The sequence below is a fragment of the Drosophila busckii genome, chromosome 2L (genome assembly GCF_011750605.1).
Source record: "Drosophila busckii strain San Diego stock center, stock number 13000-0081.31 chromosome 2L, ASM1175060v1, whole genome shotgun sequence".
Lineage (NCBI taxonomy): Eukaryota > Metazoa > Arthropoda > Insecta > Diptera > Drosophilidae > Drosophila > Drosophila busckii.
In genome coordinates, this window is record NC_046604.1 from 12611093 (window position 1) to 12638479 (window position 27387).

Sequence of the window (27387 nt, forward strand, 5' to 3'; positions counted from 1 at the left end):
ATGTCGCAGCATTTCGTATCGATATTTGAAAACCTGCGCTTTGTGGCCATCAATCGAACCTCAAAAGCGCAGCAGCAACAACAACAGCAGCAGCAGCAGCAGCAACAGCAGCAGCAACAGTCGCCAGTGGCCGCAGCCAAGTCGAATAGCAACAGAATCAAAGCGCAAGCAACGCCAACACTTAATGGCAATGGACCCGCACTCTTGAGCACAAATGCTGATGGGCATGGAGCTGCTGCTGCTGCTGAAGTAGCTGCAGCCACAAGCAGCACAGCAGCAGCAACAACAATGGGAGCTAGTGGCAGCGGCGCCAGCGTTGGCGGCACGCCATTGAAAAGCCACAAGCGCGCAAGCATCTCGACTGCTGCCTCGCCGCAAAGTGCGCGTGAAAGACGTGGCACCAACACCAGCATAGTTGTTGAGCTGGATGCAGGCGGAGGTGGAGGCGGAGGAGCTACAGGAATTCATGGAGCTGGCGCTTCGGGTAGCGGCACTGCATCGAGCAAAAGTTCACGCGAACTTTCGCCCACCCCGAAAAATCAACAGCCAAGAAAAATGTCACAGGATTATCGCTCGCGTGCCGGCAGGTAAGCGAATCACAAACATTTGTTAAACAACAATACAGCAATGCTTGTAAAAGTTATAAATTTACAGAAGCGTGCAAAAGAGATAAAACATTTGCTATTTACTTTGTCTACTATTGATTCAATATAAATATGAGCTACAGTTGTTTGCAGCTAATTTAAAATTGTAACAACTTTTATAACTTCTTAAAGCTTAAAGTAGTAAAATATAATAATATTAATTGCTGTATAGAATTATTGAGTTATGCAAAAATAAATATTAATTTTTTATACCTTTGAATGGAATATTGGAAGCTTTAACACAAACTTCACTGAAATTTGTTTTTATATAAAGCAATTCTGATTTAATTTGGCTTCGTCTAAGTAAAAAACAGCTGCTGACATTCATAATTTTAAATATGCAATATTATACACTTTTTAGAAATTTTGTAAGCGCTTAGCTAACTTAAGTATATTTAAAATAAAGAAAAATAATTTTATTTAATATTTAAAGCAGTTTTGAAAACAAATTTAATGTCTTCTCTGCTCTAGCTAACAAAATAAATAACAAATTATATTTTTACCAATTAAATTTACTTTTTTTTCTCTAATGCCTGACAGCTTCATGCACATGGACGACGAGGGACGCAGCCTGCTGATGCGCAAGCCCATGCGGCTAAAGAACATCGAGGGTCGCCCCGAGGTCTACGATACGCTGCACTGCAAGGGGCGCGAGGTAAGTCACGTCTACAGTCACATAATTAGCTGTTGTCCAGCGCAGAACAACATTGTCTAAGGACTTAGCCACTAACACACACATCACGCTCAGCCTGGCGCCATAAAAAACGGCAGTAAAAAGAATTCGCAGCATGTGCGCTTTACATGCATTCCGCAGTCAGTTTTTTGTTTTCTAAAAGTTCTGCGTAGCTAAAGTCAGCTCAGAGCCACAGAGCAGGAGTGTGAGGAAACCATAGCATACTTGTTGGAGTTATTTAATACTCATGATGCTCTTAGTTGCCCATGTAATTGTTTAAGCGCGTGTTTGTGTGTGTGTTGGCGTTGTTTGCCTGCAATTTGAGCGTTTACTGCAGTTTCTGTTGTGTGTGAAAGTTGCTCAAGTGCGTGACTGTGCTTAGGATTAAAGACCCACGCTTTATTGTACGTATACGTAATTTTTTGCTTTGTGTACAACAATAATGAAGTTGCCTCAAATACATCTTATGTGTGTGTGTGTGTGCGTTGAAAATTTAGTTGAAAGTGTCCTGTCGTTGCTGCTGCTCTTTTGTAATTTGTGCTGCGGCCTGCGTGGCATTGAGCCAACTTTTACTTGTTGTTTTAAATTAAAGTTTTTGCCTCTCCCCTTGTGGCAGTTAATCTCAGCAAAAGCTTTGCACGCAAAACATACAACAGTTGATTTAATGAAACAAATTGACTAAAGCAAAAGCCAGCACAAATTTTTTATACAAACTATGCAACGAGTAGAAATTGTTAAAGCCGCTTGGACTGTCTGCAAGTTTTTATTGGTGAGCGGACAAATCGAGTAAAGAATATTATCAGAAAATATATATTTATATTGTGCATTTGTGCTTGCTAATAGAATAGAATTATGCTTGTTGCCTTACAATTAATTTCTCATAATAACTAAAATTCCTCTAACTTAGGCACTTATGTAGTTAATGTCTTCACTCTGCACATTATTTTATCTATGCACCTACAAAATGAGATAAATCTTTTTTGGTTTTTTGGCGCTTTAGAGACTCACTGACAAGTGCAGCGGAAGTTGAAAAAGCGGCCGACGTGCGGCAGTTATGTTGAGCCTTCTAACCTCAATTAGCTGAAGCTGCCCCCATGCTGCAAGCTGCACAGTTGCAAATTAAACGTTGGCAGGCTAATTAAGTCGGCGCCAGCAGCGGCAGCAAAGGAAATGGGTGCTGCAAATACTTTTTGCACCATCAAATTTCATGGTAGGGCCCCCACTCCCCCTCCCCACAGCGCTGAGTCAATTGCATTTAAATGCGCTGCGCGCACAAAATTATGCAATGCAAATTATTTGTCCTTGCTGGCATTTTGTTCAAGTACAACGGTACACACTCGACTCAACTCGACGCGACTACTACCCACCTACTGCTTCTTCTTCATCATTTCATATGCAAATTTCGCCCAGATGAAGCTTGCAGGTAATTATAATGCGAGTAAGCGTGTGAAAAAGGCACTTCTGGCCATAAACTGACTGTTATTGCTCTTCACACTCCCACCGCCACCCACTCAACCGCTTTTCCACACTCTCTCTCGCCGCTAAAATGAAACTTTATGCTTTAAGCTATGGCTTTGATAGCTTTTGATAGCATTTGAATTTGCATTCGCCGCCGTTTATGCATAAAGTTTAAACTATCTAAAGTTAACGCCATTTTACAGCTGCTGTTATTATAATTATTTCAAATTATTGCACTTAAGCCAATAAATGCATATTTTATTGCTTCTGTTGATTGCACTTGGTTTTTTCTTTTTGCATTTTTATGCAAAACATTGTTTTGCCAAAAGTGTAAATTTTCTTTCTTTTTGTGGAAATTTTTTTTTGCAAGTTGCTGTTGGCTGCTGGCAAAAGCTGTTTAAGAAGTTAACAAACTACAAATAAGTTTGCTTACTTCACTTGCATTAAATACTCTACAAATTATAAAAAATAAAAAATTCTATTAAATAAGTTTTGAAATTAAAAAGTGCTACTTATAGACTTAAAGTTTATTTCAATGGTAGTTATATCTAAAGTGTGTCCAGCTCATTGAAATATTTAAGTCGTATATATTGATATAGAAATAAATGATTGCCCTCTAAGTTATGGCTTAAAGAATATAACATTTTTTACAATCATTTTGAGTGCTTAATAATTAGTAAAAACTAAACTTTAGTTTGACTGCAACTTAAATATTTTATAAGTTGTTGCTGCTGTTTGTTTGCTAAGTCTTTAAACAGCGCATTGCATATTCGGCTTTGCCATATCTGGCAACTCTGCCACTTGGCTGGCAGCACTTTTTACAGTTTCACGCTTGCGAGGCGCATAAATTTACTTGCATAACAAACAGGCGTAAAGGAAAACATTTTACCCTCTAAAAAAAAGATGCTGCAAACGAGGCGCACGCCAGCCAAGGCACGCCCCCCTTCCATCTCTAAGCCACCCACGTGGGTGTGGCAACTCGGCAAACCAAAAACTTATGCGCCAAACTTTAAACGGCACTTCAGTCTGTGTGTGTGTTTGTTGTTGTATTTATTTGACACGCGGCAGCTGCAACAATTTCCGTTTCCGGCGTTGTTGCAAGTTGCAAGTTTAACTCGCGTTTGTTGTTGGCCACCGTTTGCTGTTTGCAGCTTTGTGTTTATATTTACATAAAACAATTTTCATCAAGTGTGCGTTTTTTTCACTTTTGTTTTGTAGCAAGGTTACGCCCACTTGCTGGCAACTTGCAATTATTTGCAGCCAAAAATTCATTTCTCTGCTCGCGTAGGCAGCCGCAATGGCTTTGTGGTTTACATTATGAGATTTTTTGCGCTTTGATAGCAACGAAACTTAATTTTCGGCGAATCTGTAAACAAACTGCAGTTGCCATAATGAGCAGGCCAATGCCCACACAATTTTGTTGAAGCAAAAAACTTTCAAGTCATATATTTTAGAATGCGTGAGTGTTGCATGTGTGCGTGTGTGTGTGTAAAATTGTTTGCTTGTTGCAAACACATTCGGTAACTGCGGCTTGTTTGCATTTTGCATAAATTGCAGTTGACTGAAAATTGACAAAGTTTATGAGAAAAGCAAGCAGCAAGCTAAAAGTGTTATCTATGTATGTGTGTGGGTGTGTGTGTGTGTGTGTGTGTGGCAAAGCTATTTACTGTGCTACACCGCTGTTGATTGTTGAGCTTGCAAATGAACACTGAGAAATTTATTTGTGGGCGTCTTAACTTTTTAATGAAATTTAGCCACTGCTACTGCTTATATATGCATTTGATATAAAGTTGCTTAATTTATTAAATTTTATTAAATATTTTTCAAGCGCTTTAAGCCTCTCGCTCAATTATAACTGCTAATTACTTGAATTTATAGCTTATGTAACAATTTATTAGCTGCAAAATTAATTAACAGTTATCTCAAACAAACACACATTTTAATTAAATCAACACAAAGCTCAAGCTAAATTGTTACATAAGCTTTGCTTGTCACATGGCGTATGAGTAATGTAATTGTCGCAAGTCATTGCAACAATAACAATATAATAATCCTGCAGCTCACACTTGAAGCTCAAGCTGTTGCTGTTGCTGTGTGTGTAACTGTAGCTAATTCCACAGCTTAACTAACTGTAAAAACAAAAACTAATTATGACCGCAGGTAGCATTTGACTTTGCCATGAAGACGCCTTGCAGGCGTCGAGAGCAATTTAAACCGTCGAGCCAAACAAACCGTGAACCAATGTAAACTTAACGTTGAGAAAAAATAAAAGTATATAAAATGCTTGCAGGCATCGCATTCAACTGAAGCTGGTAATTTCAACAGCGCACAAGGTGTGTAGCAAATGAAAAGAGAGAGAGAGAGAGAGAGAGAGAGAGAGAGTGGCAGAGACTAAGGCAATGCTCAGCAAAAATTAAAAGCAACTCAAAGTACAATTCGCATGCCGAAAAGTAGGCAACCGTTTTGATTAAAATATTTTTATTTTTTTGTTGCTTGTCTTTAGTCGTTTATAGCCGCTTTTGATCAAGTTTTGAGCTGAGTATAAGTAGTTGGGGCGACATGCGTCATAAAGCAGCAAAAAATAAGCAAAGAGCAAAGAGAAAATCAAGCAAAGCCAAAGTAACAAGCTCAATTGACAATGAAATGCTTTTTAAACGTGGCCAAGAACAAAGCAGCAGGGTGAAGCAGCAGCAAGTAGTTAAGCTGCAGTCAAACTACCTTCAACGTGTGGCAAGAAAATTGTCTCGCTGTCTTTCCCTCTGCCTCTTGCCATTCGATTGGCGGCGGCGCCGTTTGCTTTAATTTCATTTCCCTTTGCATTGTTACGCAATTTTAATTTGTTCACTTTTATGGCAAAAGGCAACAAGTTGTGGGTGTTATTGTTTGCTCTCAGCTTGAGCGTGTCTCTCTTTGCCTTGGCTTGAGTTGATTTTTTATAGCCCGCGGCGTTTGTCGTTCATCTTCATTTGACGCTGCAATTAGTTTGTCAAGCGAAATGAGCAATCAACAAATTTAATTATGCCAAGCAATGGAGCAATGAAATATTTTTAATTAAAGTGTCAAATCATTTGAAAGTCTCTCGCATTTTATGATGTACTTGCCCCACAGATATTGAGCTGCTCCAAAGCCACCTGCACGAGCAGCATCATGCATCTGGGCAATGCGCCCGTGGAAGCGCGTAAAACGGATTTGGTGCTGGAGCATGCAAAGGATTTTCTGGAGCAGTACTTCACCTCGATTAAGCGGTAAGTGCCCAAAACTTAAGCAGCCAGCAAAGCGCTTAATTCTTATTTCTCACTGCCATTGCAGCTCCTCGTCGGCGGCGCATGAGACGCGCTGGAAACAAGTGCGCCAGAGCATTGAGTCGTCAGCCTGTTACCAACTAACCGAAACGGAGCTCATCTATGGCGCCAAATTGGCCTGGCGTAACTCATCCCGCTGCATTGGTCGCATACAGTGGTCCAAGCTGCAGGTGAGTTTCCTTTTAAATTTATTTATTTATTATCTGAATTTGCTATAAGCTTGGCTTTGGCTCAGATTTATTTTAATGCCGCTGTTGGCAACGTGACTTGCAATTCGATTAAAGCGCTGCCAGCGTTATTTATGCAGAATTAAACGACAACGCTCAGCATTAAATATTTTTAAATTGTTTAAAATTTGTTACATGTGTTTAAAATAGAATTTTTTTCAGTAACTCACAGAATTTAGCGGCTTTAAATAAAGTTTGCAGTTACTAGACTTTTTAATTAATTTACAAACAAAGTAGTTTAACTTCAAATGCCAGTCTAAAGCTCTCAGACATTTAAAGGATTCCTCATAATTTGCACAAATAAGCATTTGGCATTTATTCATCAGCGCACATTAGTATAATTTAAGAAAAAAAAATAATATTAAGACAAGCGTAAAATAGTCAAGCAAATTTGTCAGCAGACAAATTGAGGGAGAGAACTGAGCGCAGCGCATAGTTATTATTCATGTATGTGTGTGTGTGTGTGTGTGGGTGTGTGGATATCTAGACAACATTAGTCAAGATTTATGCGTGAGAAATGCAAAACGCGCAATAAAATAGGCACGCAGACAGACAAAGAGCGAGATAGAGCGAAGACTACAAATGAGACAGCGCAAAGAAAAAAAAATTTGAAATGCAAATTCACGTAAATTTTAATTTACAAAAAATCAAATAGAAGCAAACAAAACAGAGAGAGAGCGCATGTGAAAGAGAGATTTATTCATATGCATACACACACACACACACACATATATATTTGAATTATAATAATTTGTATAGTTGAGTCTACAGCAAAATGACTGCCTAGCAAAGTGTGAACATATTTGCATTTAACGCTTCAATGAATTGCAGGTAGAGTAAGAGAGAGAGCGAGTATATATATATATATATATCTGTTGTCAGCTAGAAAATTCACTTAATGTCAAAAAATGTAACAAGCATAGACAACATGAGTTTGCTTTTGTTTTTGACGCTGTGCATATTTCATTTCGACTTTAAGTTGGGGCTTTAAAACAAACATATTTTTCTCTATGGTGGGATAATTTCATTTTACGCCATGACTTGCTAAAAACTGTAGGCGCAATAACACTTGAGCAAGTAAAAAGTTTACGGGCCTAACCCACTTGAAAAAAAGGGTTGCAAACTTAATTATGAAAAAAGCTGTAAGTCCAGCACAGCAGAAAATCAAATGATAAATGCGAAATAAATGAAATATGAAGTGCGTAGGCATTTCAAGTTTCAAGTGGGGATCGCCCAGCATAGAAATTGGCCAATAGGCCACACAAAACTTACACACAGCAGGTGTTAACGGGGCTTGAACAATTGTTTGGCTAACATGGGTTAGAACAACAAGCTGCAATGCATTGAAGCGTTGTAATTGAAAAAGGTTGTCTATAAAGCAGATATAGCCAAGAACACAAAACAAAGCGCTGCAAGCTCAAAACAAAACACAACAAAGAGAATAACGTCACATTTATCATACGCCCCATGTGCCAACAAAAATTGAATACCAAACCACTGCATTCAACTGATTTCATTTACAGCTCCCGCGCTGTTCTCTCTCTCTATGCAAAGTTTAGGGATTAAACTTGTTCTACATGAGCTATAAATGTTAAGCCAAACAAAAAATAAATGTTTCGTTTTTGCCTATGCCACGCACCACACAAAAAGCAGATTCGACTAGTTTGCATATTTATTTGTTTAGCACATTGTTTTTATTTTGCGCGTTCAATTAAGTGCAAGTGCAGTTGTAACCCCTAAACTTTTATTTCAAACACACAGCTGAGTTTAGTCTGTTAGTTAGGCATATGACTGACTTTTGTATACACTTTGCTTTTGGAACACAGAAAGCGTGCTTAAGTTGAGCAGATCAATCAATAAAGTCTTAAAGACTTTGATAAAAATTGTTATAAGCACCAAATAGAGGGAATTTCATTTGACTGAGTTTAATTGTAAACAATACGAATACAAAAGCAAATGCAGACATCTAGTTAGTAAATTGTTAGCCCAACTAAATGGGCTTACTATTAATATTTCAACTTTATTTTTTCTTATAAATAAGTCGTACTTGGCAGCGTGTATTCAAAGTCGAATGCCCTGCACTTTTACTTTATTTCGTTTTACTTTGTGTGCGCTCTTTGTATTTTTTCTCGCTTTTATGCATATTTTAGTTAATTTTTAACTTTCGCCCATTGCGCACAGCAGGTCAAAGTTGCAGTTTTTCGTTTTTGTTTATTACAGTTTCAATTAAGCGCTTACTGCACTTGTTGTTGTTGTTGTTGTTGCTGCTGTTCACAAACTTTTTGGTTTATCGTTTGTGTTTTTTTAGGTATTTGACTGTCGTTATGTGACCACAACCAGCGGCATGTTTGAGGCTATTTGCAATCACATCAAATATGCAACCAACAAGGGCAATCTCAGGTAAGTGCAAAAGGCTACAAAATTTAATTAAAAGTATTACACAAATAAATATCAAAGCCAAAAGCATCAAATTGAATTAGGCATGCAATAATAAATAATCAAAAAATTTATAAGCGCTGCTTTGACATATTTTTGCCTGCAAGCCATTTCTATATCGACAGTTAGCTCGTTGTGCAATAAATGCAAATGCAAATGCAATAGAAATTTTCGCCTATGCTAGTTGTTTATTGCTTACAAAAGCGCCCACTAATTGCCCAGCTTAAACTAATTAGCGCTCAAAACCCAAATATATATTTTTATTTTGCTCACTGACTGCGCCCAATCTAAAATCTAAATATTGAGCTCATTGCATTTGGCATGTGCATAATTTTGACAAAAATCTATATATATTGCAATTTTCATTAGCTGCGAAGCTAATCCACTGAAAAATACTTTTATGCGCGCTATGTTGATGGTCAGCATAGATTTTTGGTCGAACAAATATTTTTGTTGGCAGTTGGCTGCGGTGGCAGCATAAATAGTTTACGCTTTTGTTTTAATTGTTTTTGACTGTAACTTGCTTGTTTGCAGATCTGCCATCACAATATTTCCACAACGCACCGATGGGCGTCACGATTATCGCATTTGGAATAATCAGTTGATTTCCTATGCTGGCTATAAGCAGACCGATGGCAAAATAATTGGCGATCCAATGAATGTGGAATTCACAGAGGTGAGCATAAGTGTATTTAAATGCTGTTGGTATTGGATTGATTTAAATTTAAACTAAAGCTCAAATTTCTTCTTGATTCACTTTATTTTTAATCGTTATCAATTACTCAATTTATAGCCAGCGAATATAATTTGAATATAATAGTTAACCTTTTGTATAAAAGTGATGATTGTTAATCAATATTGACATGTTGTTTGCCTTTTAAATTTCCTCACTTTGTCTGTCTGTTTGTCTGTCTAGCTGATTTAAATTTCTCTTGAATTGAGTTCAAATTGGGGCTATCGCATGCTCAACAGCTGGCAGCTCACACTTTGACTGCCGTAGGGTCGTAGGGACAAACCCATTTGTACAGTCATTACAAGCAGTATGCTTACTCCTTTATTTTATTTCATTTCATGAACTGGCCCATCATTTATTACACGTAATCCAGCTATCAATTTCTATATGTGTATACATATATGGTAGGCGTATATTTTGCCATCACAATATTTACACGCATCAATTGCTTACTTGCCTTTAATCAAAGCACACACACACACACACAGAGAGGGAGACAGACAGGCAGGCAGGCAGTCAGTCAGATATTGGTGCTGATGTTAAACCAACAAGTTGGAACAGCCCAAGCCCAGGCCACAATAACTGAAATTACGAGCCAAAAGGCAACAAGTCTGTGTCGCTCGTTTTGTGTATGTGTGTGTGTGTGAAAAAGTTGTATAAACTTTATGTAATAAATCTCATTTTAAATACGCGCAAAAAAATCGAACAAATAACAAAACTGTCAGTAAACATACAGACAGACACGCAATGTTTGCATTTGCATGTAAAATCGCCCGAAAGTATGCTGCATATATTTGAGCACATGTCACCCGCTTTTATGTGCAAGCTGAGAGTTTTGATATGCCATATTGTTTCCTTTTATCTATATAAAAAATATAAAAAATAAAGTTTATATATGTTCTCATATAATCTTATTTTTTTTCTTTGTTAGGTTTGCACCAAGTTGGGCTGGAAGGGCAAGGGCAGCGAGTGGGACATTTTACCGCTGGTGGTATCGGCCAATGGTCACGATCCGGACTATTTTGATTATCCGCCGGAGCTAATATTGGAAGTGCCGCTAAGTCATCCCAAGTGAGTTCACAAAATACAATAAAATATAAATTTGGAATAACATTTGTAAGACGAGTATAACTTTATTTATAGCCATACAAGCATAACAATTGCTAAATATGCATTACAAAATTCTAAATAAAATACTAAATAATTTGAAAAAAATTCGAGAAGTATATACAAAATAAAGTATAAAATTTCAAAATGCAAAAATACGCTTAAAATAAAATCAAAGCATAATCAAAGCTCTAATAATCATAACAATTTTTTCATAAATAAGAAATTCTCAAATTTAGTATAAAATTCTAACTTGTAGCACTTTTAGTTAGAATTTTATTCTACATTTTAGACTTTTTGTTTCTTATTATAAATTAATAATAAATATTATTAAATATTATTATTATAAAATAATAATAATAAACTTGTAAGCTTATCAGACACAATTTGTAGTTCAATTTTAGCTGCACTTCTTTGCATTTCTTGTTATGAACACATTGATTTGCATGAAAGATTGTTGCAGCCTTTGAAATTTGTTTGCTGTCTGTGTATGTGTGTCTGTGTGTGTGAGCAAACAACGCTACGTTGTGTCAAGTGTAACTAACGGATTTGCATCAGCTAAAGTCAAAAACCAAAAATTTCACACTAACACATGCAAGAGCTACCCCCCCACCCCTTGTGCGCTCACTCTGACTCTTGTTCATTTTGTTTGCTTGCAGATTTGAGTGGTTTACGGATTTGGGCTTACGCTGGTATGCACTGCCCGCCGTATCGAGCATGCTGTTCGATGTGGGCGGCATACAGTTTACGGCAACCACATTCAGTGGCTGGTACATGTCAACGGAGATTGGCTGTCGGAATTTATGCGACACAAATCGTCGCAATATGTTGGAGGTAAGTTGTTAACTTTATCACACACACACACACGCACACATTAAAGCCTTAAATACCCATGTCCGGGCTTAAAGTGTGCATTGCATATTGTAATTTCGCTATTGATAGCTCGCAGCATTGTCCTTGCTTAATGTCCTTGATGTCTTTGTCGCTATCCGGCATTTATTTCATTATACGCTCGTTCACTGTCTTTAACTTTTTTTTTTAATATTTTTATCGCGCGCTTAATGTTGGCATAAAACGTTTTCGACGGCATCCGTGGGTGGCTGTAAGTCGGCTTAAGTGTATGCTCAGCCCAGAGGCATTAAGCTGAAGCTATAGCTGCATATTGCAGTTGCCACTTTGCCACATTGCTTTTGCCTTGAAAGTTGCTTTCAAGCTTATAAGTTGTGAATGTTGTTGGCCAATTAGTTGAGCAGCATCAAATTTTGATGAATTTGCACTTTCGATTTACTGTTTGGAAATTAATTTTCAAACACGAACTTGCCATTAGCACTTACATACACACACACACGTACGTATTATGGAACACGCACATGTTAAATTATACAATTAACCTATATAAATAATTTACACTTATACGAGAAGAGTTCTGCCCTTTGCACATTGGTAAAATCAATAGAAAATCACATCAAATTTTAGTTTGTTAGACAAGCTCCAAAGCTAATATAATATAATATAATATATCGATAACATTTAATAAATATTGGACTCAAATAAATAAATTTATTGATGTACATCGCTTATCGTTTTATCGTTTTTTTAAATAAATTAATTTGTCTTAAATTAAATTCAAGTTGCGCAGAACTTTCAACTTCTACGCAAAAGTGGGCGCCACAGTGAGCAGTGCATAGAACTTTCTTTTAAATCTCACTTCCCTTACTTTAAAATATTTCCTCAATGTACAGTCAAGAGAGTTTATTAGTTTCCATTGGCAACAGCATTCGTGTGTAATTTTCAGTTCTTGCCTACGCTGCACACCCAAACACAGCGCCACTGTAATTCAATCTAAGAGCAAAATCAATAACTGATGTCCTGCTGCCTGCCGCTGCAAATGCAGTGACCGCAATGGCCGTTTGCTGGCCCCCACTTGTTGCCGCCGGGCGAGCTATCAAAAATTGTTGCGTGCGCCAAAAACTGTAATCGAAAATTAACAAGCAATGGCAACAAAAATTGTGTTGTAACCAAAGCAATTAAGAGCGTTGCACAATTTATTATCAAAACCTGTATTTAAATTTATGTGTATATGTTGGTTGTTAATATATTTGCAGACAGTGGCGTTGAAAATGCAGCTGGATACACGCACACCCACATCCTTGTGGAAGGACAAGGCGGTGGTGGAGATGAACATTGCCGTGTTGCATTCGTATCAGAGCCGCAATGTGACCATTGTGGATCATCATACGGCCAGCGAAAGTTTTATGAAACATTTCGAGAACGAATCGAAATTGCGGTGAGTTTACATGGCCCAAGCCCATGCCCCCCATACACCACAGAAAAAAACATTGATCACCAATTACAGCAGAGAACAAAGTGTTGTAGTAAAAGTTTTCCTGGAATTTAAATAAATATTTTTAATAGTGTTGCAAAGCATGTTACAGTTTATTTTAAAAGGTTTGGAGTGCATTTATCAACCATTTATGGGTGAATAAAATTCAGTGAATGAACTATTCACTTATAAATAGCTTTATTTAAAGCTTGAGCTAAAGCTCAAAAATTAGCTCAATGGCTAAAAAATTAGCTCAATGACTAAAATAAGTCATTTATATTATTTTATTAACAGCATAATATTTTTGCTGATGCAAATAATCATTTTAATTTGATCAGGAGTCAAAATTATTGTTTTTTAAATTCAAAAATTAGAGTTGCTGTATTTAAAAGTAATAAAAAAATAAATATTTATTTATTCAACTGTTTATTATAAATATATATAGTTAACTATAGTTAAGTTTTAGTGCTGCCTTCTGTGTTTTCATATACAAAATATTATCTAATGTTGTTTATTTTCTTTCCGTTTGCTAAATTGTCAACTTGACTGTTCAAGTTAGCAGCATTTTGTTCGCTAGTGTTACATTACGTGTGTGTTTTTGGTACCACAGGTCGTATGCGCATTATGACAATGCTTGTTGTGCCTTTATGTTCAGCATCACATATCCCATAGCTTGTGGCATATCGGCGGCGCACAAGTTTATGGCATAACGTGTTTTATTTGACTTCCCGTTGAAATACATTGGGGTGTACTCAATGCAGGTGCGAGAAAAAAAAAAACACACACACACATAAATTTATTGTTTTCAATTTGCTGTCGCCAGCATTTTATTTAAAGTGCACACGGGACTCACGCACACCAACATACGTATATAAATAACCGCCCAATATGTCAGCAAGTTTCGAAATGCTGCGGGCAACGTTTAAAAGTTGTCTTCAACATTTTTCATTTGATTGCGTTTTATTGGCTTGACGGCTGCAAATTTTAAAGCCAATTGGTTTTGATGACAAGCAATTAGATAAGTCTAATCTAAGCTCAAAAGTCTTAAAGCTGCTGGCAACACACAAAAGAGAATTTTAGCAAGCTAATCCCAAGCTGAAAATAAGCTTTGGCCGTTGTCTAAAAATACGTGGCTATATTTTCAATTACAGCCAATTTGCATTTTATCCCAAGCGCCTGGCTTCAATTAAGCAAAGGCAGCGAGCTAGCCCAAGGGTGGGCGGTGCTGGGCGGTGCTGGGCGGTGGCGTGAGCTAGTTAAGACCATTAGCTGCTGTTGTGCTCTTGCTCTTTGCCTGGGTTTATGTCAATTACAGCCAATAAGCAACAACAGCAAACAAATTGCAAACCATAACAATTACTTATATTGTTGCTCTATCTTTTTCTCGCTCGCTTAGCAATGGCTGCCCCGCGGATTGGATATGGATTGTGCCGCCGCTATCTGGCTCAATAACGCCCGTGTTCCATCAGGAGATGTCGTTGTACTATTTAAAGCCCTCATTTGAATATCAGGATCCCGCTTGGCGCACACATGTGTGGAAAAAGGGACGCGGCGATAGCAAAAGCAAGAAGCCTCGACGCAAATTCAATTTTAAACAAATCGCCAGGTAAGTGACTACAATATATAGTAAACGCTAACATTAACTTTAGCTGCTGCCACAACTTGCTGATGGGCAACATCAGTTGCCTGCTTTTGTTGCTGTGTGTGTAACACGACACAGCATCAGCTGGGGATTAGCCCTTAAGTAGATTACATGCCATGCAGTGAGGCTTACATCGGCCCCTCGCTGTCTCTCGCTTTGGGTGTTACCTGTTGCCTGTCAGCTCATTTGGTAATATTGCAACTGACATTTGCTTGCAGTTAATTTGCTTAGTTATGACAGTGACTTGCATATGTTTACTTTATAATTAACTGGACAGCAACAAGGATAAGACAATGCAACTTGCATTGCCTAACATAACTAGCTTACTAATAATAATAGATAGATAATATATGCCATTAAATTTGCATTAATATTGTACTTTTAGATAAGTGAATCCCAAAAGTAAATTTTCATTGCATTGAAAGTTAATCAAATTTGTAGCTATGACTTTTGAATTATGCTAAACATTGCAAGATTTTCATTTAGTCATACAATTTATACTTTTAACTTGTTGAATTGAACATTCAAAGTTTCTGCATAAATTTAACAGCAAAGATTTATTTAAGTTTTGTATATTTTTGCTCATAGCAGTTCGCTTAACTTTTCTATTTAACGCTGCATGCAACATTCAAATATTTTACATATTTTTCTGTTTGCAGTTCGATTAACTTTTCTACACAAACATTTATTTGAGAATTGTCACAGCAGACACTTAACTTGTTAAACTACAGTATACTCCACTTTGTTGCACAACACAAACACAATTGCCAATAATTAAAAGCAGCAAACAGCTTTAAGTGGGCAAAGCGAAATTGGTTCATTAAACAAGTTGCCAGGCCAGGCCAGACAGTCAGCAAACAAACAAACAAACAAAAAAGGGCAGATTGTTGCAAAATGAATTGTAAAATAAACTCGCTGGCAGAGAAGAGAACACAATAATAATAATTATTTAATGGGCAGCAATTAAAATCGTTAGTAAGTAATGAAGTTGTTAGCACACACTTGTAAGCTTGTGAACATGGCCATAAGCTAATTAAATTTAATGCAGCGAAGCGACGCGGCGCGGCGTGGCGACAAATATGAAATTCATTAAAAACTTGTCAATTATAAAATTGTTAAAAAACCGTTATTTATGCGTGCGCACAGACATATGTAGACAATATTAAAACGAGCACTTGCTGGAAACTTTTTATCAATGCTTAAATGAATTGCAATTGCACACACATACTTACGTGTACGTGTATGTGTGTATGTGTGTGTGTGCATAATGAAGTTTAATTGTTTTCAACAGGCGCTGAAATGGAATTAAAATCTGCGCGCGCGTCTGACATACGACAACTTTATGAAAATTAAATTATGCCAGCGCACAAAAGTAGGCAATGAAAAACGTAAGCAACTGTATGAGCGCCATATTGAATTACAGTTAACACACACACGCCCATACAGCTGCAACTTGTTCAATATACATCACAAGCAGCAGCAGCTGCCTAACAATAAATGAACGATGAGAATGAGAGCTGCTGTGCTTGTTTCTTATTTTTGTGCGCATACAATGCATTAAATTTTTGATATGTTTGCCTCAGAGCCAAGTGTAGTTTACTATGATTATGGCGAGCGCTGCTGCTGCTGCTCTTGGTAGAGCAATAAAATGTACTTTACTTTTGCCTTTTTTGCAGCCATTGACAGCTCACAATGTGTGTGCGTCTCGTCTCTTTAACAATTTATGCTCTAGTTGTAGACTATTTTCCAATTATACGCCTTGTCAATCAAGCAGCCCTTTATTGCCAACGCCTTCGTCCTTCTATCGCTCTCTGTCTTTGTGTGCTGCTGACTCTGCACACACACACACACACACTTAGCTAGTTTCTTATTAATATGCCAATATATTTATGCTCACTACATTTGCTGCTGTGTCTCTCTTTGTGTCTCGCCCATTTTCCAGAGCTGTAAAATTTACATCGAAATTATTTGGACGCGCTCTGTCGAAACGCATCAAAGCAACTGTGCTCTATGCCACCGAGACTGGCAAATCGGAGCAGTATGCCAAGCAATTATGTGAGCTATTGGGACATGCCTTCAATGCACAGGTGAGTGAGTTTCGTCTGCTTCTTGAGAAAAACACAAACTGAGCTGTGAGCGTCTGTCAATTGAAATTTTATTGCGTTTTGCCTTTGAAATGTGTGCAACAAAGCTTTGCATAAATAATAGAAAAATTTAAATAATAATTAACATTAATTTAGCTTAATTTGCAGTTGCATATATTACGTATACGCAATGTGCTTTAAAAACTATGTGCAGTTAACATTCTTTGCTCTAACTTATAATTTTTACAACACAAATTATAGTAAAATCTTTTTGTACTGCTGCTTGCAACATAAATTAAGTATACGCCACTTGGCACAAGCCTTCATTTCAAACTTGACATGTGCAACACTTGCTACAGCTATAAACAAATTTAAGCAATAAAAATAAATGTGAAAATGCTTATGAGCACGCATATTTTGTATATTACGTATACGCAATGCATTTAAAATGAAAGTAACCTAAACAAATGCTGCCAAAATTAAAGTAGTTAATAAATTGACTTGAGATTAAAGTTTGTGTTGAAAAATAATGCAAAATATATTAAAGCCCATTTAAAATTTGACATTATGCAGTGTGTTGAACTAACTGTAAATAGTTCACAGTCTTTGCACCTCACTTAAATGCCAAAATGTTTGCCATTAGCATAAGCCACAAAATGTGTGTGCGTGTGTGTGTGGCAACCATCTAAAGCTTTGTCTAAGTTTGGCACAAAAACTGTGTGCGGCTCATTAGCTTGTAAGCTGAACTAAGCTGCCAACACCTGCGACAAACTACACACACTCTTGCGTGTATGTGTGTGTGTGCGTGTGTACTAATGAGTGCTGAGTCCATGCCAAGCGCTACTAAATTGTTTATTCATTTAGATATATTGCATGTCCGATTACGATATATCCTCCATTGAGCACGAGGCTTTGCTGATTGTGGTGGCCTCGACCTTTGGCAACGGTGATCCACCCGAAAATGGCGAGGTAAGCAAAACCATTGATCATAGTCTAATTAATCTATATACTAAGCATGTGTGTGTGTGTGTGCACTAATGACATTAAATGTTTATGCTTACAGCTATTCTCACAGGAGCTGTATGCGATGCGTGTGCAGGAGTCGAGCGAGCATGTACTACAGGATTCCAGGTAAGCGCTTCAGTACACTTAATAAATTCCTTGCTTTTGCCTTTAAGTACAGTGGGCCCTTTTCTTTCTTTGATGACTGCATAAATTTCATATAAATCAATTTACTTGGCGAGCCTTTCAATTTCGTAGAAACTTTAGGGCCACACAAATTGCCAGTTAAGCTGCCCAAAAACAAATTGCATAATTTTTTCAACATTAACCGATGCCGCAGCGTTTCAGCTGCTGTGTATACATTTAATTTCTTTGTGCTGAAATATTTGTCTAATTACATGCCATGGCATTTAATTAAATTGAATTTTCAGCACGCCTAAGCCGCTCAGCTTGATTTCTCGACTTTTGCTGACACACATATTTTACATTTTTTTATATTATTAATTGGCCTGCACGCAGACTGCTGCTGTTTATAACTTCTCTGCTTGTGCTTGCTGTTGTTTTTATTGTGGCACGCACTTAAGTGCCTTTACCAGTCGCTTGGGGGCAGGAGCCAAATCCTTGCAATTTCATATACGCGGCCTCCCTTCGCGACTGTCTGTCCCACAAACAATAACAATAATTTTGTTATTTCGATATTTTCAACAAATGTGCGAGTAGGTGTGTCTTACTTATGTATGTGTGTGTATATGTGTGTGTGCTCATGCGTATGCGCTGTAAAACAAATAAACAGTGTGGGGTAGTTTGATTGAAAAGCTTGAGACTGCAATTTCTAAAAATATAAGTTATAGCAAAGAAATATATAGTAGTAACTGTAATTAATTGTATGTAGATTTTTAAAAGTATATTATTAATTTAATAAATTTCATAAATATTATTAATTATAGCAACAATAGCAGCTAACTTAGCTTAAGCTTACAGCTACAACAACTTGTAGATTTTTCTTTTCAACTTATGTTTGATTATTTATTAACATAAATGCAAAGTGTATTATATATATCAACTTTGTTTTATATCAACATTTAAGCGCTTAGCTCACATAACTAACATAGTGACTAATTTTTTTTACAACTTTAGCACATTTTTCATACACGCGTCGTAGTTCATTTTCAACTTTCGAGTTTTATTTTTTGCACAGGGTAAACTTGTTGTTCAACAAGCGCAATTTCCGCATTTCCACTTAGTTTTTATGATGTAAAGGGGATTTCCGCTTGACAGCTTTGACAACTTAGTACACACACACACAAGCACACACACACACGCACACATAAGCACATGTCTAAATTTATAAACGACTGCCGCCTGCTCGTTTTGCCGAAGACAAAAATTGAAAATTCATATGAAAAATGCGTATCGTCTACGCACACATACACACTTACATATGTGTGTGTGTGTGTGCACTTGTAATAAAAATAAGTTAGGCAGCAGTTAAGTAGAAGCTAAAAAAAATTGTCTTGCGGCTGTTTGTGTAGCGCGTAGGGAGCTTTAAAAAAAATAAAAGCTGCTTTTTTAACTGATGTAGAAATAATTTTGACATGCATTGTTTATCCATTTGTTGCTATAATAACAATGCTGAGCCCCCCCTGCCGCCTCAATTAATATGATTTATTTATTGCTTTTAGCTGCGAATTCTATTCATTGATAGATAAATCAAAGCACGCGCAGATTAATTAACAGGCGCTTTCAATTTATTAACTAGTCGTGGCTCGCTTTGTCTTTTGGGCACGCTAATGCGATTAGCTTAGCATTAACTTGCAGCTAAAGCTTTTAAGCGTAATTTGAGTGCTACGCTGCGTATGAGCAACAAGCCTGTGGCTGTTTGCCTAACTTTTTTTTATTTAATTTCTTTTTTCTAGCTGCCGCTGCTCTTGTTGCTTTTTTTTTGCTCTGCTCTTTCAACTTGAGCGCTTGACGGAAATTGCTCGTCTGCTAATTGTTTGCTTCAATTGATTTCGTTTTAAAAGTCTGCAGGCTATGAGCCGTGACTTTAAGCATTGCAACATGAAGCAACTTACATAAATTGGTGTTAAGGCCAAAGTGCGTGCCCCAAATGGCGCAGCAGCAGCAACTTTTAACTGCCTCTGTGTTTGTCAGCTCAAAGTGAGCTGCTCTTAATTGCAGTCCTATTATGCCATCAACGCCTTCAAGTGTGCCCTCAAGTGTCAAGCAGACAGGTTGCTTATCTATTGTAGCTGTATAAGTGTGAGTGTGCCTGCATCCTGCATCCTGCACAGCACACACACACAGACACACACACAAGTGCCACTTAACCAGCATTGCAGTCAGTTAGACATCATTATCAACAACAACAACATCTTTAATATTCGCAGCTGTTGTGCTCATAGTTTTTTATGTTGATGTTTTTGTTGTTGTTGTTGCTCGCTCTACCTATAAACTCGCAATTACTTCTCTTTGCATAATGAGCAACAGGGCAACAAGCACTTGGCTGTAAAGTTACTTGGAAAACATCAAGTGGAATTGCAGTTGAAATGCTTAAGCTGCGGCTTATGCTATTTATTTTTTTGAATTTAATAGCTACTTACGTTTAGCATAATACTTATAATTTTTTAAGACTTTTAAGAGCTTTTACCAAATTCCCATCCCAAATGAAAATTTTTGTAAGCACTGTTTAACATCATATTTATGTTTGAAGCAAAGAAATATACATAAAAATTTAAACTTATTTTTCAACGTTTTTAAAAATAGTTGCTTAAATACAAATCGCAAAATGCACAAGTTAGAGCAATAATAAAATCTTAGCACGTATGCAATTATTTGTTTGATTGTTAACAGTCGCTGATTGCAACAGAATCTAAAATTAAGCACTAAGTGAAGTTAAAATTAATTAAACACTCAACTTTTCTCTTAGCTGCTTAACATTAGCACTGGCATTGCTGTTAAATTAGCAGACTGCTGCAATTCTAGCTTCTAGCTAATTTATTTAGTTAAGAGCGCACCTTTATATTTTTCTTTAAAGCTTAAATTTCGTAAAATATTTTCTAACCCACTCTCAAACCAGTACTTCCAAAAATTCCACAATTAATTAGCCCAAATTAACACTTTAAGTTAATTAGCTGGTAGCCATTTGAAAGCAATGCTTCGACGCTTTTTTCGAGTGCATAAAAATGATTGCAAACGCTACTTGACTCAACAGCAAGCAAAGCAACAAATAAAAGGTGTTGCCTGCTTTACGGCGCTCGAGTAATTTATGTAGCTGCAAAATGCTTAAAGTAAGCAGCCAATTTAGAGTGCGCACAGTTTTGCTCGCGCTTTTTAATTATGCCACAGACTTTCTACTTTTGCTCACTTTTCATTTCACTTTTCACAATTTGCAGCACGAGCTCTGCCATTTGCTATGATTCGCATGTGTTTGTCTTTTATTGTTGTTGTTGTTTTTGTTATTTGCCGTCTCACCATAGCCGCTTACCAGTAAATTACGAGACTCGTTTCACGGCAAGCTGCACTTTTGGTTTGCAGCCACACCCCCCTAGCTTGCAATCCCAAACGCCTTCGAGTTTGTTTGCTTCTCTCTCTGTCACTGTTGCTGTCTCTATGTTGATTGTTGCTGTTTGTTGTTGCTCTTGCTGTTTGCTTTAGCTGCGATTAAGTTGATGGGCAGCACGCAGCTTCTAAGCGCAGCGCAGCGCAACTCAACGCTTTGCTACCTTGATGAATTGCACGTGGGCAGAAGCGGCAACTGCAAGCGCACAGTGGTGCACACGCGCTCAACAAATATACAAAAATATATAAGAGCAGAAATATTACAATTTTTATATTGAATATAAAGCAAATATTTAAACCAATTACAGCTAATCCTGCTTAGTAAATATCAGAATTATTTTTAAGAGCAAATTTTAATAAATGTTATGTTATTATATTTATCGCACTAAGAGGTTAAAGAACTCTAAAAATAAATCTGCTGTTAGAAAAAACTTGTAGCAGTTGCAAAGCTTTGCTGCTTTCACTTCGCGCTGTTAATTTACAGAGTCTCATTTGATTTTATTGCACATTCTGCAGTTGAAACTTTCATTTATAAATATGCACTATAACGCTCTAAGCCTGCAAAAATCCTTGCACATATATTCCCTAGCTCAAGCAACTGCAATACTTGTTCAGCTCGACTTTAAGCTACAGCAGAAGCAGCAGCAACAATAACGAAAAGCAGCTCGAGCTTGTTAACAACGCTCTTACAACTGTTAAGCAGTGCTTTGGCTGTCGTTGATCCTTGAGCTTGGTTTGGTGGCTTGTGTGGGTTGATTATGGCGGCCAACAGGTTTTTACGATGCGCCAAAGCCATAAACTTTGACCCAAAGTCCAAAGACCAGAGGCTAGAGCTCGAGCTAGCAGCAAGAGTAGCTCAAATAGTTTTAAATGCATTTGGCCATCAAGATGGCTACACACAGCAGCAGCAGCAGCAAAGACAAGGCAAGGATGCGAACAAGGACAACAAGCAGCTGCAGTTGGCAGCGTTGAAGCTTCAAGCGGGATTTGGGATTTGTGTCTGCTGCATGGAGATGTTGTATTATGCTCAAAAAAAAAAAGAAAAGCAACTGCCACTGTTCATTGTTGAATCATCACTCAACGGGACATGAGACTACTGTGCGTATGTGTGTGTGTGTGTGTGTGCGCTTGACGAGCTGCTGACGAGCAGATGATTACGCTTTTTAGCAATCGCATTCCAAGTCAAGTCCCCAGCCCCGCCGCAAAGTAGTTGCCGCTCTTGATTTTTGTGCCTTGTTGCTGCTCATTTCATTTGGACAAAATTATTGCACTGCGCAAAAAAACTTATAAATAAGCAAGGTTATATTTTTAATATTTAGCTTTGATTTCTTTGCGTGTATTCTAAGTGACAAGCATAATAAATGTTGTTGCTGTCAGTTTTTCTGTGTCTTTTGTGTGTTGCTTGCTTCTTATTGTTGCCTCCTTAGCCATGTTTCTTTGTTTGCCGCATAACAACAGAGCGCACGCCTACGCCCCGCCCACTGCGCCTTTTGTTCGGCAGCGCCTTTGTGCATTTTATTTGCGCTGAGCAGACAAAACTGAGCACATTTCAATCTAACTAATCACAACATTCTGCTCCCCGCTCCACTCCGCTCTTTTCACATTTATCATTAGCATGGGGGTCAGCTCGTCCAAGTCGTTTATGAAGGCCAGCTCCAGGCAGGATTTCATGAAACTGCCGCTGCAACAAGTGAAGAGAATCGATCGCTGGGACTCGCTGCGTGGCTCCACCTCGGACACGTTTACGGATGAAACATTTGGGCCGCTCTCCAATGTTCGCTTTGCCGTCTTCGCTTTGGGCTCATCGGCATATCCGAATTTCTGCGCTTTCGGGCAGTATGTGGACAATATATTGGGTGAGCTGGGTGGCGAGCGGCTGCTGAAGGTCGCCTATGGCGATGAGATGTGCGGACAGGAGCAATCGTTTCGCAAATGGGCGCCAGAGGTTTTTAAGGTGAGTTTAAGCAGAGCAAATAAAACAAAGAAATAATTTTATGTTGCTATAATTTTTATTTTTAAATCAAACTTTTGACTATCGATTACATTTTCTTAGATATATATCTTATCTTTTTTTATATTTTTAGCATTCATATGACTTATATACAATTTGGTTTAGATTTATATAAATGCTCATTTTATATTTTTAACTTTGAAATAAAATTTACACATTTTTTAAGCTATGCCCATTCCTCACTTTTAAATCTTGCAGCTGGCATGCGAAACCTTCTGCCTGGATCCGGATCAGAGCCTGTCGGACGCTTCGCTGGCACTACAGAACGAGTCCCTGACGGTGAACACAGTGCGTCTGGTGCCCTCAGTGAGCAACGCGACGCTGGACAGCGCACTCTCCAAGTATCACAACAAGAAGGTGCATTGCTGCAAGATCAAGGCGCAGCCGCTTAATCTCACCAAGCTGAGCGAGGGCTCCAAGACAACGATGCTGCTGGAGATATGCGCACCAGGGCTGGAGTACGAGCCGGGCGATCATGTGGGCATCTTTCCAGCGAATCGTGCGCAAATTGTGGAGGGGCTGCTGCAGCGGCTGGTGGGCGTGGATAATCCCGATGAGGTGCTGCAGCTGCAGCTGCTCAAGGAGAAGCAAACCTCCAATGGCATCTTCAAGTGCTGGGAGCCGCACGACAAGATACCCGCCGATACGCTGCGTAATCTGCTGGCGCGTTTCTTTGATCTGACCACGCCGCCATCGCGACAGCTGCTAACGCTGCTCGCTGGATTCTGTGAGGATGCTGCGGATACGGAGCGGCTGCAGCTGCTGGTCACAGACTCGTCGGCGTATGAGGACTGGCGTCACTGGCGCTTGCCGCATTTGCTTGATCTGCTGCAGGAGTTCCCCTCCTGTCATCCGCCGGCTGCGCTGGTGCTCGCCCATCTGACTCCACTTCAAGCTCGCTTCTACTCCATCAGCAGCTCGCCGCGTCGCGTCAGCGATGAAATCCACTTGACAGTGGCCATTGTCAAATATCGCTGCGAGGATGGCCAAGGCGACGAGCGCTATGGCGTGTGTTCCAACTACTTGGCCGGACTGCGTGCCGACGACGATCTTTACATGTTTGTGCGCAGCGCTTTGGGCTTTCATCTGCCGGCGGATCGCAGTCGTCCGGTGGTGCTCATAGGTCCCGGCACGGGCATAGCTCCGTTTCGCTCCTTCTGGCAGGAGTTCCAGGTGCAGCGTGAGGTGGACACGGCCGTGGCCTTGCCCAAGCTTTGGCTCTTCTTTGGCTGTCGCAATCGCGATGTGGATTTGTATGCTGAGGAAAAGGCGCAACTGCTGCAGGATCAGATACTAGATCGTGCTTTTCTGGCTTTATCGCGTGAGCCAGATATACCCAAGGTAAGTACAAAATATTGCGTATACGTAACAAGCTGTAAATAGTTTGAAAGAATCAAAGCTGCTATTAAATTGGTTTATTTTAAATTTATTCTACACTTTTACACTTAATTAGTTAATTCGGCTTTAAAAAAACAACTTTTTGCATAACATAAAAATTAATAACATTAATTAATGTTGTCTTTAAATATTTTTAAAGTCAACTAAGTGCAGCCAAACTAAACTAAGCAAACAAGCAACAGTTTATTATTATTAAATAATAATAACAATAATTTGTATACGTTTAATAAAATATAAAATACTAAAATCAATTAACTGAGTTAAATAAAATGTTGAATAAGAAAAGCTGTAATCTTATCATTGAAGACAAAGTAAAGCAAGCAAATCCTTATATCTCAAAGATTTGAAGATAATATTTGGCTACACAATTTATAACAACAATAAAAAACAACAATAATTCTATTTATATTTGATACTTGCGTCATGTGCTTTATCAATCTGCGCGTAGCTTAAAGCTAAGCTAATGCCATTCAAAGCAACAACTGCAGCAATTGCTGCTAGTTAGCTATTTATTTAACGTATACGTTATTTGTTATGTGCGTAGCCTAAACCAACATGGGTGGCCACAAAGCTTTGGCGGCAGCCCCATGCTCATTTTATATTTAACGAGCAACTGTTATTCCTCATTTTCTTTCTCTGTTTTTTGCCATGAACTATTTTCTATACTATAGCACTGAATTGTTTCTCGTTTGCTTGCAGACATATGTACAGGATCTGATTGAGCAGGAATTTGATGCGTTGTACAATTTGATTGTGCAGCAGCGGGGACACGTGTATGTCTGCGGGGATGTCACCATGGCCGAGCATGTCTACCAGACCATCAGGTGAGCGTCGTCATCATTGATTGCCTTTGTGCTGCAAGCGTTTAGTTTGAAGTGGGCGTGGTACTGTGGGGAATTTATTTTCAAATGCTTTGCGCTTTGCGCTTTGATTTGCTTTGCTGATTTCCTTTTTTTTTCACACACAGAGCACTTGATTACTTGCATTATTGTGTACAAGTTGCCAGCTGTTCAATCTATTGAAATCATTGCATTGTTTTTCTTCGTCTCTAATTAGCCTTTATGGCTTGACTAACGCTTTCTCTTTTCTCTCAACAGAAAGTGCATTGCATTGAAGGAGCAGAAGACCGAAGCGGAAGTTGAAACCTTCTTGTTAACCTTGCGCGTAAGTATCTCGCTAAGCTTAAACAACACTTAAGCTAAGCTCATAAATAATACAAGACAGCAACAGCAGCGCGTCACATGCGGCGTATGATAAATATTTTTACTCAAACACACAACACACAAGTTGCTTTTACTTACTTTTGCCTTTCCGCTAGTGGAATAAATGCGAAAGCTGTGAAAAAATTTCATACGCTTGTCAACAGCTGCAGTTGCTATACTTTATTTTATTATTGGGGTATGCTCAGCTGAGCTGCATAGTTATTATTTATTTTAATTTCTTTTTAAAAATGTTTTCGTTATTAATACATTAAAGAAAAGCGTAAAGTTTTAAGCTTGTTAAGTAATTTTGTTGCTAAACTTGATTAGTTTTGATTTGTTTTTATTTTTCGTACAATAATTTGTACGTTTTTCATTGCATGGCATTAAAATATAATTTAATAAGTATCAGTTGACATTTTCCAAACTTAATTTAGTGTAGCAAGTGTCAAAATTCTGTTGCTTTTAAACATTTTGCTTGCTATTTTTTCTTCTTATTCTTATTGTTTAGCATTTTATTTATCGAAATGAAGTCAGTGATTTTAGCTTTTTTTTTGTTACTTTGACTGCGTTGCTTGAACTTTATTTAAAGGATATGCTTGGGGCGTATAAACTTTAGTTGTTGCTTGGCTGCTTCACCTGCGTGTTTGTTTAGCTGTTACGCTTGTTTGCAGCCGCAAATATGATGACGTTTACAACTTTCCACTATTGCTCATGCATACATTTGTGCTTTTCTCTTCCCCCTCCTCACACTCTCTTCCTGCTGCACAGGACGAGAATCGCTATCATGAGGACATCTTCGGCATCACGCTGCGCACAGCTGAGATACATACAAAGTCACGTGCCACCGCAAGGATTCGCATGGCATCGCAGCCATAGAATAGCTGAAGTGCGTTTACTTTGGCTTGAAGTGATGTAAAAAATGCTCAACATAAACATAAAAATATTGCATTATGCAGTAATAATTGAATACGATTATGATAATATTTATTTAGACATTTTTTTAGTAGTTTTGCTTATGCTTAACTAATCAGCTTTAAACAAAACAAACGAACTACATTTGTTGTTTATTAAACTTAAATGCTTGTACCTTTTAATAATTAATTTGTTAAAAATCTAGCCAACGCCATAAAGTATGCAACATTTCTATTTACCCACCGTTTCAGTTGCTCAAAACTCAACTATGCACAATTTAGAAACAAATTGTTAACAAATGCTTTTTATTTATGCAATAATACAATTTTCAATATATACTTACAAATATTACAAAAGTTTATTAACAGTTTCGAACTTATGTACAAAACCAAACAAACTGAAATCAAAATTTAAAACTCTAAATGTTTAAATCTATATATATATTTCAATAAATTCAAATCAAAAGTGCAGTAGCCAGAGCTTTTATTTATTGCAATGACAGAATGACAATGGCAAAGTCGATTTGAATTGCAATTTGAATTGCAATTGGACTTAAGCGGCTTAATTTCAATAAATGCGCGGACAATTGATTGAGCGGCAAATTGCAATTTGCTTATATAAATAAATGCTGACTAAGCTGCGGCGTAGGGTATTGAGGACTTAGTTACTGGC

The 27387-nt window shown here is 37.9% G+C and overlaps 1 protein-coding gene across 2 annotated transcripts; it reads left to right on the forward strand.

The window, feature by feature from the left end:
- LOC108608563 (nitric oxide synthase) lies at positions 1-26804 on the forward strand. Of its 2 annotated transcripts, XM_017999986.1 has the most exons (18): positions 1-587; positions 1185-1299; positions 5884-6020; positions 6085-6247; positions 8613-8704; positions 9275-9416; positions 10405-10544; positions 11240-11414; positions 12686-12867; positions 14300-14509; positions 16488-16632; positions 17494-17598; positions 17693-17760; positions 22807-23146; positions 23402-24544; positions 25301-25425; positions 25699-25765; positions 26572-26804. In XM_017999986.1, exons 1-18 carry the CDS (start codon positions 1-3, stop codon positions 26677-26679), a joined length of 4044 nt encoding a protein of 1347 aa, XP_017855475.1. In that variant the 3' UTR covers positions 26680-26804. The 2 variants fall into 2 exon arrangements, with proteins under 2 accessions (XP_017855475.1, XP_017855476.1); XM_017999987.2 differs by lacking the exons at positions 1-587; positions 1185-1299; positions 5884-6020; ... (1 more) ...; positions 8613-8704; positions 9275-9416 and adding an exon at positions 9982-10102 and having other exon boundaries at positions 26572-26802.
- Positions 26805-27387: the final 583 nt, after the last annotated feature.

Bases quoted from the DNA above. Each gene is read 5' to 3' on its own strand.
- LOC108608563 (XM_017999986.1), top strand. From the start codon at position 1: ATGTCGCAGCATTTCGTATCGATATTTGAAAACCTGCGCTTTGTGGCC. The intron at 6,248-8,612 runs GTGAGTTTCCTT...GTGTTTTTTTAG, and splicing joins TACAGTGGTCCAAGCTGCAG to GTATTTGACTGTCGTTATGT. The intron at 9,417-10,404 runs GTGAGCATAAGT...TTTCTTTGTTAG, and splicing joins TGAATGTGGAATTCACAGAG to GTTTGCACCAAGTTGGGCTG.